The 17987-nt window shown below is 35.3% G+C and overlaps 1 protein-coding gene across 28 annotated transcripts in view; it reads left to right on the plus strand.

Moving 5' to 3' along the window:
* PIKFYVE (phosphoinositide kinase, FYVE-type zinc finger containing) overlaps nucleotides 1–17116 on the plus strand; it is a 91254-nt gene extending 74138 nt beyond the window's left edge. For all 28 annotated transcript variants that reach the window (XM_063647853.1, XM_054477753.2, XM_063647843.1 and 25 more), the window contains 11 exons: nucleotides 941–1036; nucleotides 3500–3583; nucleotides 4441–4538; nucleotides 6239–6403; nucleotides 8385–8444; nucleotides 9133–9309; nucleotides 9710–9813; nucleotides 11014–11142; nucleotides 12265–12526; nucleotides 12937–13011; nucleotides 13559–17116. In XM_063647853.1, coding sequence (XP_063503923.1) covers nucleotides 941–1036; nucleotides 3500–3583; nucleotides 4441–4538; nucleotides 6239–6403; nucleotides 8385–8444; nucleotides 9133–9309; nucleotides 9710–9813; nucleotides 11014–11142; nucleotides 12265–12526; nucleotides 12937–13011; nucleotides 13559–13674 — 1366 coding nt within the window. In that variant the 3' untranslated portion in view covers nucleotides 13675–17116. The remainder of the gene's footprint in view (nucleotides 1–940; nucleotides 1037–3499; nucleotides 3584–4440; nucleotides 4539–6238; nucleotides 6404–8384; nucleotides 8445–9132; nucleotides 9310–9709; nucleotides 9814–11013; nucleotides 11143–12264; nucleotides 12527–12936; nucleotides 13012–13558) is intronic.
* The last annotated feature ends 871 nt before the right edge of the window (nucleotides 17117–17987 follow it).

Here is a 17987-nt window from a genome sequence, read left to right on the forward strand (position 1 = left end):
GCAAGGGTCCTCTTCTGGGTTGTAGATTGCTGCTGTCTCTTTGTATTCTTATGTGGTGGGAGGAGGCTGAGAGAGCTGTGTCCAGTCTTTTTTATGAGGACACTAATCCCATTCAAGAGTACTCCACTCTCATGACCTAAATTACTTCCTAAAGGCCCTACCTCCTTATACCATAACATTGGGAGTTAGGATTTTAACATATGAATTTTGTGGGGGCTGGGAGGGTAAACATTCATTCTGTAGCAATTCCCTCATAGCACTTACCACAGAGATTATATTTATTTATTTATAGGATTATCTGTTTCTTTACCCCCACTACACTATAAACTCTATGGTGCCAATTTTTTTTTCACCATTTTATTGTTAACATCTCACACATCTAAGATCCTTAAAAATAGTTTTTCTTCATATTGTATCCTTGGCATGTTCAGTGTTCAGTAAATAGCACCTAAATTAAAAATGACTGTGCCTAACAGTGCCTAGGTGAGTTAGGGTCGGAGTCAGGGGAGCAAAATTTAAGTTGAAGTGGAGCTACACTGGGTTTTTTTGTGTGATAATAGTAAAGTGGCTGTGTTGCATTGTTTATTATTGAACTAGTAGTATGTCTTCTCCACAATTTCTAGAAGACTTTTTCTCTCTAGCTTATAATGGAACAAAATATCTTAGACTTCCGCTGTTCATTGTAAATTCTTTTTGAGATTAGTGTGGCCAGAGTCTTGGCAGTATGGAAAGGTTTGTTTGGAGTGACTATTGCAGAACTCTCTGATTTGAAACCTAATTAATTCTGATAATTTTCTAATTGCCTTCAAAAACTTTCTCTTGAAATCTTTTTCTTTCCTAATGATTCAAGTTATCATATCTGCATACATGTTGGCTTTCTTAATTATATTCTTAACTCTACAGTACTTAGTTAACTTATGTATTTTAAAAATTTGCATAGTGATCCAGATAAACACTACTTAATGTATGAACATGAACGAGTGCCCATTGCAGTCTGCGAGAAGGAACCCAGCTCCATCATTGCTTTTGCTCTCAGGTATTATTCATGGGACTTTGACTTATGATAATATCTCTGTATTTTATGTATGTCTATTAATCCATTATATTTGGAATCTTTCACATAAAGCAAAATGATTAAATATAAGCAAAAATATATGTTCTTTAGTCATGATAGCTTGTTCTTTTTTTTTTTTTTTTGAGACAGAGTGTCACTCTGTTGCCCAGGCTGGAGTGCAGTGGTGCAATCTCGGCTCACTGCAACCTCTGCCTCCTGGGTTCAAGTAGTTCTCCTGCCTCAGCCTCCCGAGTAGCTGGGACTACAGGCACACACCACCATGCCCGGCTAACTTTTGTATTTTTAGTAGAGACGGGGTTTCACCATAATGGTCAGGCTGGTCTTGAACTCCTGACCTCAGGTGATCCACCCACCTCGGCCTCCCAAAGTGCTGGAATTACAGGCGTGAGCCACCGCGCCTGGCAGCTTGTTCTTTTTGTGCATAAAAATCTTCTCTGAACCCAAATAATGAAGTATAGGATGATTCCTAAGTAAGCTCCTAATAACTAAATTGACTTGGCAAGTTATTTACTGAGCCTTGAATCCTCTATCCATTTTGTTAAAATATGTTTTCCCTTGTATCCCTTCTCTCAGTTTACTTGTTAACATAGTACTTGGAGCATCCTGCCTTGTACAATCTGAATATCTTTTTTGTACCATTCACTCATTTTCTACTACCCTTCCTACGTACGAGGCAAAATTTTTCTACTTAGAAAACAGCAGTCACCTCTTACCCATTGAAGATATGTTCTAAGAACCCCCGTGGATGTCTGAACCTACAGATAGTACTGAACCCTATAAATACTATGTTTTTTCCTGTACATACATACCTATGATAAAGTTTAATTTATAAATTAGCCTAGCCACAATAAGAGATGAACAACAACAATAAGATAGGACAGTTTTATAACAATATACTACAACAAAAGTTATGTGAATGTGCTCTCTCTTTCTAAATATGTTAATGTTTTTGGACTGCAGTTGACTGTGGGTAATTGAAACCATGGAAAGTGAAACTATGGATGAGGAGGGACTACTGTAATGCTGTTCTTATGCCTTATTCCGTAGACATTTCTGACTTTTTAGTTTACACACTTATCATATATCTTAAATCTATATCCACTGTAAAAATATATAGTATGTCTAAAAGGGCAAAGCTTTTAAATCTTTTTTTTTTTGAGACAGAGTCTTGATCAGTTGCCCAGGCTGGAGTGCAGTGGCGTGATCTTGGCTCACTGCAAGCTCCGCCTCCAGGGTTTACACCATTCTCCTGCCTCAGTCTCCCGAGTAGCTGGGACTACAGGCGCCCGCCACCATGCCCGGCTAATTTTTTTTGTATTTTAAGTAGAGATGGGATTTCACCATGTTAGCCAGGATGGTCTCCATCTCCTGACCTCGTGATCCACCTGCCTCGGCCTCCCAAAGTGCCGGGATTACAGGCGTGAGCCACCGCGCCCAGCCTTAAATCTTAAGAATATTTTGGTGGTAGCTGCACTTAGTTTAAGTAGAATCTAAGATGTTTAAAGCAATTTTTTTCCCACTGGAAGGCATTACAGTTTTTAATTTTTCTTGTTAGATGGTGGTTACAGGGAGTCCATTTATTCAACAAATATTTGAATGTTTACAAAATGTGATATACTAGATATTGGATGTACAGGAGTAAACAAGATAGATTTACATTCCTCTGCCTTTATGCAGTTTAGAGTTTACTGTGTAGATAATGAGGAATTTTTTTCCTTTATAAGATTCCATATGATAACATTTTTTGCCTTTGGCTTTTGTGAACATAGTATAAGCTTCTCACTTTATTTAATAGTCATAATATATTAATAGGTAAGAAAGGTAGGAGAGTCAACCAAATCAAAAATATTTTTTGTACTATTAGGAAGTAAGGATTCTAGTTGAGATCATCTTTTTTCAATGTCTTAGAAAAAACAATACATACCTAACATGCCTCCCTTGTTGCATGACATTTATCTAAAGCAGGGTTCCTAGACTGCTAGCCTAAGAGTCAGGTTTTTTTTTTCTTTTTGGTTAATAGAACATTAAACATTTTTTTCCCTTAAAGTTTAGTATGTTAAGTAGAAAAGCACTCTCAAGTTCTTTTTTTCTCTATTGTACTCAACACTGAGGCTTCAAACTTTTACCTGTTCAATCCCTGAAGTCATTTGATCTAAATATTAGTAAGCAGGCTTTTAAAATCTTTGTTGAGGATATTGATACTGGTTGGTGAGTCAGTGGGTCATATTTTGTATTACCTTCTATGAAGACATTGACCTTCCTCATGAAGCTTCTACTTGATTGCTTTTGTTAGTTAACCAAAATTATTTAATTATGGAAATGTATAATGATTGTGCTTCTATAATGCAAAACTTACTCTAAAGCATATGATTTACTTTTAAAGAAGTTAATGTTTAACATTTTTCAACCTATTTCTACCCTAAGTTGTAAAGAATACCGAAATGCCTTGGAGGAATTGTCTAAAGCGACTCAGTGGAACAGTGCCGAAGAAGGGCTTCCAACAAATAGGTGATTCATGATTGAGTAGAAACTATTTTAATTTAGTTATGTTATCATTTTCTATATGCTTGTACTTCAGTTTTATTATAGCATTTATCAGCATAAAAATTTCTAGGATTCAATAATGGCACTCATATTTCAGCCAATAATTGAGACAACAAAGCTCAAATATAGCAAAAGAACTTAAACAGTCCCTTAGGATGTAGTTTTATGATAATTGCAATAGCAGTTAAATGTATATTGCATATTTAAGGACACTTTTGAAAAAAATGAAAAGGTATTTTTATTTAAAAAATAATAACTTGTAAAATTGGTAAGCTCCTGCTTGACTTGGCAATTCAAAGTATCTGTGAATTGTTTATAATAAATAAAGGTCCTAATACTTCAAAAACCAAACCCAAACCAGTTATTTTGGCATGTTGAGTATTTTAGACTTCTAGACAGAAATTGTCACATGCTCATTATTGTGATTCTTACTGAAATAGAGTTTCCATCTCTACTAACATGATAGTTTTATCTGAATTATCATTGTGATAACTAGTGTGAGTTTAGAAAGGAATTGATATTTTCTGTAGTTGTTTGATTTATGGGTGCTGATATAGTGTTAACGGACTTGGGAAACATAGTGTATTCCTCCATACATTTTTATAGTTACAGCATTTCACTTTAAGTCCAGTAGATATTTCAGACTTTTTTTTCTGTGTTCTAGCCTGTGTTTATGTAAATTATGAATCAGACTTTTGATATTGTAGGTGGGCTTAGGTAGGAAGTAAATCAGTGTACAGCGTAATTAGTGTAGTGGACTTACTATTTTCTGTTTGACTTGTATAAAACTAATTTTTTCTTTTTTTTTCTTTTCATTTTAGTACTTCAGATAGCAGACCAAAGAGTAGCAGCCCTATCAGATTACCTGAAATGAGTGGAGGACAGACAAATCGTACAACAGAAACAGAACCACAACCAAGTAAGATTACACATGGAGGAATATTTATAATTAGATTTACCTATAATTATGGTTTGAAAAAGAAAATACATAAAAACAAGTACTATCTGGCAATGATTTACTACTTATGATCTCTGAAATATAAATTTAGATATTTTTGTATGTCCTCTTTATAGGTGTTTTGCTTTTCTTCGTTGATTCTTATCTCAAATGTAAGTTCAAGGTATTGAATTAGAAACTTTTAGAAGCTCTTTGGTCTATGCAAAAAGGAGAATCTGCTTCCTAGAAGAGCTTTCAGTTTAAAATATACAACCTAAGATGCAAGATACATTTTTTCCTTTCTAGTTTTACAGTATTACTGGCACTATGAAAATACATTTTCATACATTCCCTCCTTTAATCCCCCTAATAACCACATAAGAATTATTTGACATATCCTTATTTTTCAAGAAGAAACTTAAAATTTAGATTTAGTAACTTGCTCAAGATTAGACAGTGCTGGAGCTGGGATTTGAATTTGTGTTTCTCTGACTTTGTCAGGAACACATTCAGCTACAAGTAACACAAAATTCAACTGTAAGGATTTAAACAAATGACAGCTTATTTTTCTAAAATAACCAAACCTGGAGGTTGGCAGTTGCTGGCATTTGTTTAGCTGCTCAGCATTGTTATAACATTAGGGGAATAGTTTCTCTATGATTCCTTTAAGTTTTCCTCATGGTTAAAAGTGTTCCATTTTTGTTTGCATTTGAGTTAGAAACAAAGGTGTTGCAAGCTGCAGCTGTTCTCTTTCATTAGGAAAGCAGAGGCTCCTCCTTTAGTCAGTCTCATTGGTCAGAACTGAGGCTCATGGCCACTCCTGACTGAAAGACACAGAGAAAGTAGGGAGCAGCATTGTCCCTGTTGGGTTATACAAATCATGATCCTTTCCTGGTGCTGTACACATAGTTACACACCCGACCCCACTCCCCTCTTCCCCTAAGTTGGCATTCTGTTGGTAGGGAACCAGGTAGGAGTGGATATTAAAGAGGCAATACTAGTGTCTGTTACCCAAGTAAACACATTTATGATTGACATTTTCTGTGAGTTTTGTAAATGGTAAATTTGCAAGAATTAGAATCATATTAATAGTATGATGAATGAAGCTCAAAACTAGGAGTAAAAGTATAGAGCAAGCTTTAGTAAATTCTTGGCTGTTTGATGGCCTTTTTTTGAAAGATGCTAAAAAGGAAATCTTATATTTTCCTGTGTTAAACTGTAGGAACACAAATGACACAAAGATGTTACCTTTAACTGAATTCTTGTAGCTTGTGAAATTGTTTTGTGTTCATTTAGTTAACTATATTGCAGTACTGTAAGAACTCAGCCCTAATTTAATCTTGTTGCTTAAGCTGTGACTGCCTTTGAAAGATATTTTTGAAAGGCCTTCTAGATAATTCCCCGTATTTTTATATTAATCTAGCTGAGTGTTAACCTTCTATCTTTTTTTATGTTTTTATTAATAGGGGTTTTTGTTAAAAAGGGTGCTTGATTACGCAAAAACAGCATGTGGAACAATAAGTAACAACATGAGGGACAGTGTGCAAACAAAAGTATCTGCATTACTCAGATTGATTAGCTTCATATAGTGGTTACTGCTAACAAAGAAATGAGCTGAAAATTTTTATTTTTCATCTGTAGTGACCTGTACTTAAAATTAATATGTTACTTCTTATTTTTAGGCAAAAAGGCTTCTGGAATGTTGTCCTTCTTCAGAGGGACAGCAGGGAAAAGCCCCGATCTCTCTTCCCAGAAGAGAGAGACCTTACGTGGAGCAGATAGTGCTTACTACCAGGTTGGGCAGACGGGCAAGGAGGGGACCGAGAATCAAGGCGTTGAGCCTCAAGGTGTGTTAAAGAAGAGTAAATGTGCTTATTCTAGGCTTTGATTTATTTGTTTTAGTTGCATATATTTCTTATAGCCTTAAATAGATAATTCTTAGTGCTGAAACTGGGGCATTCCCTCTGTTCTCACTTGTCAGTGTGGTAGAGTGGAAAAAGCATGGCACTGGGAGAGTCCAACTAGTTTCAGATTTCACTGCCATCGTGTACTGTGTGGTAGAATCAGAAATCTTTAGTTTCCATAACGTGTAAAGTGGCAAAAACAATGTCTTCCAAGGTTGATGTGACATTCCACATGTAAAAACATTTGTCTCAATATGTAACTCATATTATATACTCAAATGTTTTCATTCCACTACACCCTCAAGTGTTTTCTTTCAAGTCCCTGTAAAGTTGCAGCTATTTATGTCCCCTTTCATTTTGACATTTAAAAATTATGTCTAATGCTGGGTGAGATGGCCCATGTCTATAATCCCATCACTTTGGGAGGCTGAGACGGCAGGATCACTTGAAGCCAGCAGTTTGAGACCAGCCTGGGCAATAAAATGAGACCTCTGTCTCTACCAAAAAAAAAAAAATGTGTGTGTGTGTGTGTGTATCTACCTCATTGTGTTTGGGTATGGGTTTAGATCAGGAATAGGCAGACTGTGATGACCTGTTTTTGTAAATTAACATTTATTGGGAAACAGACCCATTCATTTACTTATCATCTGGTTGCTTTCACTTTATATTGGCAAGATGAGTAGTTGGAACTTTTTCAGAGTGAAATATTTGCTCTGTCTCTATACAGAAATAGTTTGGTGACCTCTGGGTTAGTCCGTGAATTAGTAGTTTTAAAAAATAGCAACTGCTGGGCCCAGTATAGTAATCCCAGCACTTCGGGAGGCTGAGGCGGGCGGATCACTTGAGACTAGGAGTTGGAGATGAGCCTGGCCAACATAGAGAAACCCCGTCTCTACTGAAAATAAAAAAATTAGCCGGGTCTGGTGGTGCATGCCTGTAATCTCAACTACTTGCGAGGCTGAGGCATGAGAATTGCATGAACCCAGGAGGTATAGGTTGCAGTGAGCCGAGATTACGCCATTGCACTCCAGCCTGGGTGACAGCAAGACTCTATCTCAAACAAACAAAAAAACCAACTGCTGTAATAAATTTTGACTAGTAATTAAGATACCTGTTTAGTATTCTATAGGCTGCTTGCTATTGGGCTGTAGCTGTTTATAATGGGATCCTTGGAAGGCCTAGATGCTTCAAAAATTATTTTGAAATGTGAAACTTAGGGGACTATTTGTTCTTCTAGATATTAAGATGTATTTCAAATCTCTAATAATTAAACAGAAAGTAGTAGGCTTGCAATGCAAGTCAGTCACATATAAAAAAATAGCTCTGACATAGATTCTAGTATATTTTATGTATAAAAATATATGTTTTAAGTATATTAATATATAATTGTATTATATGTTAATTATGTATGTTATATAATTATATGTTATATGCTATTAATAAAGTTATATATTATGTAACTAGTATATAATTTTATGTTTTAAAATTATGTTTTATAAAATAATATTTTATACATATTTTATATAGCTTAGTACATGATAAAGCATTGCAAACTATTGGGGAAACATTATTCTATGCACATGGGGAAAATAGTCATAATAAAGAAGCCATGGAAGTTCTTGGTATAAGAACTGAGTTACTGTATTGCCACTGTAGGAATCATTCAGTTATAAGAAAAAGTATTCAACCTAAATTCTCTATTTTTCTAATTTAAAAACTGAAATTCCAAAAAAACATACATTTTTATTGTAATCATTTAGACAGTTTAATTGTATATCTTATGCTTGCTTGATAGTGACTTGAGTAGGATATTTTTACTTTTAATTTGCTAAGTTTTTTTGTTATATCAAGGAAAAAGGAAAGGACAAAATGAACTGATAATTACTCAAAACCTTGGCTTTACTAATGATATTAAACCTTTTAGATGAAGTAGATGGAGGAGATACACAAAAGAAGCAACTCATAAATCCTCATGTGGAACTTCGTAAGTATGAGATATTATATCATTGGTTTGGGGAGAGGGACTACAGTTGAGCCAACTCTATTATTTGAGAATTCTAGCTTCATACTAAATAAATGTCTCAGTTCTTGAAATGAATATTAAGTCTTTATGCTGACATGAGGTATATTTAATCAACAGTTTATAAAATATAAATTTAATTTATAAAGAAATTTAATCAAAAGTATAATTTATTTGTAAATTATGCTCTCATTTCTAATAGTTAAACATTTACTTATTATGTAATCTAGAGCCACAGAATTTTGACAATTGCATTTAGAATTGTGTATATGCGTGCCAGAAATGTATTATCCAGAATAATATGTACAGTACATTTTAAGATATTTATTAAGAATTGCTATAAAAGTACAATGATGTTAATATGGTAGGTAACAAGTGTAAAATTAGAACTGAGTCATTTTTTTTGTGTGATTTTTATTTTTTTCTCTTTTTTTGGAAAATATGTAAGGATGGTCATATGATGTTCTTTAATTCCCCCTGAAGATCAGTTTAACAAAATTGTGATAAATAGGGATTTGGATCTAACATGCAAAATGCCATCATGGCGAAACTTAAGTGGTTGCATTTGGCCAGGGCAGGGAATGAGGGAGCGGAGGAGGAAAGATATTTTCTGAGTCATAAAGCTTTTTAAAAAAACTTCTGTTGTTTATAGAATTTTCCGATGCTAATGCCAAGTTTTACTGTCGGCTCTACTATGCGGGAGAGTTTCATAAGATGCGTGAAGTGATTCTGGACAGCAGTGAGGAAGATTTCATTCGTTCCCTCTCCCACTCATCACCCTGGCAGGCCCGGGGAGGCAAATCAGGAGCTGCCTTCTATGCAACTGAGGGTGAGCCTTTCTCATCGTTTATTGATTGGTTCAGTAGTATCTCTTTGCCTCAGAAAATGCAGCAGGAAGGATATTGCTTAATAAGAACTTTCATAACTATGACTTACTAGTTTTAACAGAGGCATTTATAAAGTTTTATTTAATAGTTTTAAAAAGTAGATCTTCTAGAACTGAACTTAGATGTATTGTTGACAAAAGTAGAGGGTCTTTGACTATACAAATCCACAGGATCCCTTCAGTTAATTGAGAATTGTGTTCTGATCAAAATTTTCACTGTGACATTAGAAAATTCCCCTTAAAATCATAAAACAACCTAATCATTTAGGATCTTTGGAATGATGTGTTATAGATTACAGTATATATTGTGATTGAGTAAACACATAAAATTTCTGCCTTTTAGATGATAGATTTATTTTGAAGCAAATGCCTCGTCTGGAAGTCCAGTCCTTCCTCGACTTTGCACCACATTACTTCAATTATATTACAAATGCTGTTCAACAAAAGGTAGAAATCTAAAACCATGGTCTATAATCAAAGTTTGGTGGCTTTTTTCACATCCTGAGTCTTTTTGTTAGTCTATTCTTGTGTTGCTATAAAGAAATACCTGAGGCTGGGTAATTTGTAAAGAAAAGAGGTTTATTTGGCTTATAGTTCTGCAGGCTGTGTATACAAAGCATAGTGCTGGCAGCGTCTGTTTCTGGTGAGGGCCTCAGGAAGCTTACAGTCATGGTGGAAGGCAAGGGGAGCCAGCATGTCACATGGTGAGAGACAGAGCAAGAGAATGGGGTTGGGGGTGGGGGAAAGTGCTGCATTCTTTTAACTAACCAGATCTTGCGTGAACTCAGAGCAAGAACTTATTACTGCAAGGAGGGCACCAAGCCATGCATGAGGGTTCTGCTCCCATGACCCAAATACCTCTCACCAGGCCGCACCTCCAACATTGCAGATAACATTTCAACATGAGATTTGCAGGGGCAAACATCCAAATGGTAACAGTCCTAATGGCAGTTTTCTCTGTGGTAAGATACATGCAGGACACAAGTTGATCTCTGTTATGCTATTGAGGTATTATAGGATTCAGAGATCTTAAACTATATATTTCCTGCGTTTGTTAGTGAGGAACCAAGTGATCTTGACCAAGTTGCCTTTAATTAGTTTATATAAAAAATCACTTAAGACATTAAGACTGGATGAAATTAGGTGCACATTCAGTAGTTGGTAATTTTGCTGAGACTGAAATTTGAAACATGTATTGAGAAACAAGGGGATGCTTCCTTTAGCTAGAAAGAGAGGCAGCCAATGGCCCAGGTTTGCCCACTTGTCATTGAGCAGCCACCAGTGCCCCCACCCCATCCCAACTGCCATCTTAGAATCATGAAAGAGTTACATAGTTTTGGGTTTTTTTTTTTTTGAAGTTATCATGGTTTATTACGTAGTATTGGGGGAAATTACATGTCATAATGAAGTTTTTGAATTTAATCAACTGAAGGATTATTCCTTGGGAGAATGTTAAGGATCTAATATTTTTATTGGCATTGCTGCTATACTCACTTCTGAGATTCAAGAGTTTGAGTTTTTTTCAAAGTCCTTTGGTCATATTAATAGAAAATTATGTTCAGTTGTTACATGGATAATCCTTATATTGGTATTAAATTATAAATAACCCTTTTTGATAACAATTTATTTTGACCTTCTCTTGATTAGAGGCCCACGGCGTTGGCCAAAATTCTTGGAGTTTACAGAATTGGTTATAAGAACTCTCAGAACAACACTGAGAAGAAGTTAGATCTCCTTGTCATGGAAAATCTTTTCTACGGGAGAAAGATGGCACAGGTAAGGGTATTGGACTATGTGAAGCATTTAGCTACTGGAACCTTTTGTACCTTTGGTTCTTAAATATAGTGAATCAGAGAGTAACATCTTATTTTATAGTAAATATTTAACTTTGGTTACTAGGCCATATTTAACTTTTGACTTGCTCAGCCTTGGACAAAGAATGAAGAGGAATTATTCTTGTGGAGTGGTCTTAAAATACAGCATATCCAATATTCTAGAATCACAGAATTGGTAGAATAAGAAGGCAGATCTACTTCCCACATCTTTTTTGAAGATTGAGAAGCTGAGGCCTACAGAAATTAAGTACTTCATCAAAATCACTCAGTTATTCCTAGACTCAGGTTAGTCTAGATTCTAAAACACTACTGTTCAAAGAGGTAGTTCTTGAACTGTTTCCAGTCTATGGTAAGATAAGGAACGTGTGCTAGAATGTAATTCAGTTCACTGCTTTCTTCATTGAGAACACCTTCTATGAGAAAAATGTCAGCTGAACTAAACAATATACTTAATAATGTAATTGATTTATATTCTGGCACTAGTTCCCTAATGTTGTAGTGAGCCAGGAGCAACTGACCAGCATTGGTCTGTAGAATATACTACAGGTTGTACTGGTCCTGGTACTCAAGTTCCCTGTCCTTTGAGCGCATTGCTTTTCCTACCACCCAAATATTCCTGCGTTATGCTCTTCTACATTGCTGTAAGTAATTGTCCAGAGTTTGGTATCAAAACTATGCTTCTTAAGACTATTTGCATCTCTCTCTCTCTCTCTCTCTTTTTTTTTTAACACTGTTTTGTGATCCAATGATGTATTTCTGGAGTTACTTGTTAATGTATCTTAAAATTGATTAAATTGGCCAGTGTATTTCGGAAACGTTTCAGTAATTGAGTACCTAGGTGTTAATTTTAAATGATAGAATTATGTTACTGTGTATTTTGTGTACTGTACAATGATATCACTGCATTTAAAAACTTAAAAATTATGATTCAATTTTCAGTTAAACTTTGGAGTGTATGTAATGGTAGTGACTTAGGAGTCTTTCTGCCTTTTTTATTTACTTACATTAACTAATCATTTGTGGCAACCTGTACATAAATGACAAAGCATTTTCTTTCTACTAGGTTTTTGATTTGAAGGGCTCTCTTAGGAATCGGAATGTAAAAACTGACACTGGAAAAGAGAGTTGTGATGTGGTCCTGCTAGATGAAAATCTCCTAAAGATGGTTCGAGACAACCCTCTATATATTCGTTCTCATTCCAAAGCTGTGCTGAGAACCTCCATCCATAGTGACTCCCATTTCCTTTCTAGCCACCTCATTATAGATTATTCTTTGCTGGTTGGGCGAGATGATACTAGCAATGAGCTAGTAGTTGGAATTATAGGTAAGTCAATGAGTACCCTGCTTATATTTCATGATTGAAGTCAGAGTCAAATTTTAAAGATTCTATTGAACCTGGTCTAATAATAGCTTATTGAATATTTTCACAAACTTTCATTTGAAATTTCAAAAATAAGTTTTTTATTCTAGTCTCTTCTACTCAGTTTCCTCATTTTCATTATCTTTACCAAAAATATGTGAATTCAAAAAGTCACTTATAAATGAGGGCTTTTGTGATTGTTGTGAGGATTAAACAAATTAGTGTGGAGAAACCCTGAGAACAGTGCTTGGCACATTGTTAGCACTCAATAAAAGTTAACTGTCATAGAAGTAGTAGTAATAGTCATTGCTGTTGTCATTTGATTGTATTTATTAACATAACTTTATTGCTAATTTCACTCCTTCTACCCCCAGATTATATTCGAACATTTACATGGGACAAAAAGCTTGAGATGGTTGTGAAATCAACAGGAATTTTAGGTGGACAAGGTGAGCAGAATTTTTGTTTTGTTTAAATTGTTCACATGTATTTCTTATCAGTTAAAATTTTAAAAGTGGATACTGATTCTTTTTTTTAGTTGTAAAAAATAAGTGGTTATCATTGATTTCATTGTCATTTCTAAAGTGACCAAACAATAATGAGAATTATATAGGTGGGGAAATATTGGGTGTAAATTTGTGTTAAAATGTCAGAGGTTCTCAAAAAGATTTTTTAAAAAGCCAGATGTTCTGAATAAGAGATTGTCTTTAATTAACACTTGAGACTTCCAAGTTCTCTAAGCACTGTTAGCCTCATTTGTGCTCTTAGACATCTCTCATCTCTAGGCAGGAGCTAGTCTTTTTAAACAGAAACTCGTACCAGGTAGGACCTTGTCCCATGGCATGTGGCACAGCAGATAACCTTTCCTGCCCACTCAGACTGCTTCTGCATGTGTATCTTTATGGCATTTTATATGAAAGAACATGGTCGGTTGACTTAAGTTGCCCAATCAATTATATAACAGCTTTTTCCCCCTTTTGTCTTTCATAATCTCAGGTAAAATGCCAACAGTGGTGTCTCCGGAGTTGTACAGGACTAGGTTTTGTGAGGCAATGGACAAGTATTTCCTAATGGTACCAGACCACTGGACAGGCTTGGGTCTGAATTGCTGAAATCAAGCGCGTATTTTGAAATGGACTGTGAAGGAAAAGGGGACAGGAACAAAGGACCAAAAATAAGCTACATGTTTTATTTCTTCATCGTGTTCACCACTGTATGCAAAGGCTTTTCAGTTCTGTGACTGTTTAGACTGTCCGTAATGGAATGGTAAAACTCCATGAATTTGCACTTTGGTTTTTGATACCTGTGGATTAGCTGTCTGTAGGTTGGGAAGTGGCATGAAAATTTTCTTAAGCTAAAATACAGACATGTTTCAAAGGGCTAAAGTTGGAGATGAGTAGATAGGGTGAAAAATGGGTTAAATTTGCTAGCTCAATTGTTTTAAGAAGAAAACAGTGTCTCATAAATTGACTATCCTGGCATCACATTTAACACATTATCTACTTAGAAAGCATTTGTAGAGCTGCTGAATTTGTTTTGTGTTTTTCTGTAATAATTTAATGTTACTTATTATCAGAATTTCTGAAACCTTTACAAAAATTCTGATTTATTCCATTAATGGCCAGTTAAACATGTGGGCATTTATTGTTTTATTGAGGAATTTGACTTAAACTGGGAATCCTGTCATGTTCTTTATCTTTCCAGCTTGCCTGTTTTTGAGTATGTTTGATGTTTTTAAAATTTTGTCTTCTCTGGATGACAGGAGGCTATAGCCATTAACTTTAAGCCTTCTTTTAGAGATATTTTTAAAGCTTGTTTAAAATTTTTGTGCAATTGATATATTAAACTGCACTTACTTGCATATGCTCATATTCTAGGGTTTTTTCTCTATTTTTAGGGTATCATAGTAAATCATTAGTAAATGAGTCTGTAGTTACTAAACCCTAATGGAATAATTATTAATGAAGGATTTTTGAAATATAAAAAATAAATTAGGCCCAATCCAAGAAATTGAGTGAGAAGGAAACACTTGTTTTTTTCACAGAGGTAAAGTGTCTTTTCAATATAACCAGCAATTTAGGTGGCATCTATAAAATAAAAAAAATTCCACTGTGGACATCCCCTTTTCCAACTTTCTACATAATGGCTAGCTCTGACTGCTAAGAAATGTTAAGAAATAGGCCGAGTGCGGTGGTTCACGCCTATAATCCTAGCACTTTGAGAGGCCTAGGCGGGCAGATCACCTGAGGTCAGGAGTTCAAGACCAGCCTGGCCAACATGATGAAACCCCGTCTCTACTAAAAAGACAAAAAATTAGCTGGGCATGGTTCCATATACCTGTAACCCCAACTACTTGGGTGGCTGAGGCAGGAGAATTGTTTGAACCTGGGAGGCGGAGGCTGCAGTGAGCTGGGATTACACCATTGCATTCCAGCCTGGGCAACAGAGCAAGACTCTCTCTCAAAAAACAAAACGAAACAAAAAAAGAAAGTTATTCTTAGTAAGGAACTTCTTGTTTAATAGCATTTTTGTTTATTTTAAAAAGTGATCAGAAGTAGTAAACTATCTTTGAGGAAATACTGTAACCCCAGAATATTTCCTCTTGACTTCTTTTTGTAACAAGGATAATTTAGGGATTTATAAAGTTGTAAGGATTTCACTGTTTTCGGACTGCCTATAATAATAGCACATTAACCTTCACATCATAAGAAATCTGGACAAGTTCAGTTACACAGTATGATGAATACTTGAATTAGGAACATTATGGAAAATTTGCTTTAGAGAATGAAGGCAGTAGTTTGGTATTTGGTGCTTATTAAAAATGTGGTTTGTTTTGAACTGGAAGCAAGTTGACCAAGGACTTACGACTAATGTGATGCTAAGTTCCATTTGGCCCCTTTTAAAAACGTGTATGTGCCTTTTGAAGATACACAAAACACTGACGATTTTAGTTTTGAAATCAAAGACTATTAAAGGAGCTGTACAGAGGTAAAAAAATAAATGTGGAACATTATTAGCTTATTTCGTGTCTAGGAACAATGGATTTTGTATCTGATTTAAAATGCCAACACTGTTTTGTCTCTGTTCATTTTTTCTGTGAGGATACTTATGGTTATTTATCCTGTCCATTTCCTATACTCCCCTAGTCATGAGCACTTGAAGTACAAGGTGTCTCCCCCTAGGTGCAATTAGGTTGTTTCTTTGTTTTTTGTTTCAATTCTATGTGCATAGCAGGAATGCTCCACAGGAATGGCTTCTGACAATAATCTGTCCTGTTGATTTTGTTTTCCTTGCCCATGACTTGAACAACTGTGTTTTAAAGTACTGTAGTCTAGTAGGTAACTTTGTGGCAAAAATTTTCAGTATAATACATTCTGAAACAATAGTTGCTGCCTTGCAAAGGTAATCTCTCATTTTAAAATTGAACAGTATTAATGAAGGGGAAATATACAATTTAACTATTTCTATTGAGTGGTAGAACTATATGTCTGGTCCCTTGCTGCTTTTGTTTAGGCCACTATCACAGATATATTTCAAATATTGTACTACTCAGTGTTAAGTATTGAATGACTGTTTTCCTTTCCTTCAAGGCCTAGAGTATACTCTGAAAATTTAGGAATAAGGAAGAAATCTTAATACTTCTTTCCTTAACATACAACATAAGTCCCGAGAATAATTGATAGTAGCAAGAGAAAACTATGTCAGTAACATGTTGCTTTGTATAAAAATCTTATTTATAAATGTGAAGCTTTTTGATGCCATCAAAACTTATTAAAAAATAGGAAGGATTTACTTTTTTCTAATTCTGACCTAAGAAAAATAATGAGAACAAGCTGTTGCAAGCTCTTTTGTAGTCTGTTGAATATTTTATAAATATTCAAAATTTCCTACAAACTATAATTTTTTCCATGATTTAGCAGTGAGTGGTTTTCTAGCTTTGGCTCTTATTAGGTATTGTAAATAGTAGGGTTATATCGATATCAGCTTTTGTGATGGCATTGTGGTCATCAGCTTCATGACATTTTACCCATTTGCAGTGATCCTGTGTAAAACTGCCAAGGAAAGTAATTACCTGTAGGAGTTAGCTGAGCTTGAAGAGTGAAAACTGTTGTGAATGATCAGGCCATTCATTATTCCTCAAGTGTTAATATACTGACTTATGCAGTATTCAAACCATCTAGTGCAATCTTTTGTTTTGTTTTGTTTTGTTTCGTAACACAGGTGCAGTGTATTATAGAAAAAGTAAAAACTACAATCATTAGCAGTTTTAATACTGCTGTGTCAGTTTTGTAAAAAATGTACATTATGTCTTTTGACATGTTGAACTTTAAACTAGGGAAATGACATTGTAAATCACAGTAGCCTCTTTTAATTTAATATGAAAAATGCCACTATATTGAAAGTACTTAATGTATTATATTGTATATATTTCTCTACTTTGGTTCTAGCTATTTTATATGATTGACATGTTATTTAAAAGATAACTGCCTTGAACTTTTGGAGACTTGTACTGTAAATAAAGAAATCTTAACAATAAACTGAGAATCTACTTCACTTAGTTTTGAGTCTGCTTGAAGAAATTGACAACAAAAGGAAATGGAGTTTGTCCTGCAAGCCTAGTCTTTGTGTTACTGGTGGAGGGTGTCCAGGTTCTTGGCGTTTTGAACAAAGAATTGGACAAAACACACAAAGCAAGGAAAGAATGAAGCAACAAAAGTAGAGATTTATTGAAAACGAAAGTACATTCCACAGAGTAGGAGCTCAGGAACACTGGGGCACAAGAACTCCCGTTACAGAACTTTCTGGGGCTTAAATACCCTCTAGGGATTTACCATTGGTTAGTTGGTGTACACCCTGTGTAAATTAATTAGTGCCCTGCAATCAGTGTAATTGGTTGCAGAAAGCAACCCATCAGGCTGAAGTGAAGTTACAAAGGTTAAACCCTATGCAAGTGTCGTTGTGGAAAACAACCAATCAGAGGCCGAAGTTACAAAGGTTACATCCTATGCAAGCATCTGATTGGTTGAGGAAAACGACAAATCAGAGGCTGAAGTGAAGTTACAAAGTTACACTTCCATGCCAATGTCTGGTTGCAGAAAGCAGTCAATCAGAGATGCTTTCAATTTTCCGTCTGCCATGCAGAAAAGGGAAGAGGGTGCTTGCAAACGGAGTATTCCAGTCCTTTTGTTACTTAGATGTAGAAAGTTGGGGTTTTCCTTTTGATTTAGTTCTAGAAAGTCAGTGTGAATCGGCCTTAGGTTCCCTGCCTCCAGACTATTCTGCCTCACCTGGCCTAGCAGTGTCACTTTCTGTTCATTCTGTTCATTCTCTTCCTGGTTGTTTAACCACTGGAGAATCCGTAACTTAAGGTAAACCCACAGTTCATTTCAGCCAATATTGGGCAAGCCGCATTCCCCTTCTTTCT

The sequence above is a fragment of the Pongo pygmaeus genome, chromosome 11 (genome assembly GCF_028885625.2).
Source record: "Pongo pygmaeus isolate AG05252 chromosome 11, NHGRI_mPonPyg2-v2.0_pri, whole genome shotgun sequence".
Taxonomy (NCBI): Eukaryota; Metazoa; Chordata; class Mammalia; order Primates; family Hominidae; genus Pongo; species Pongo pygmaeus.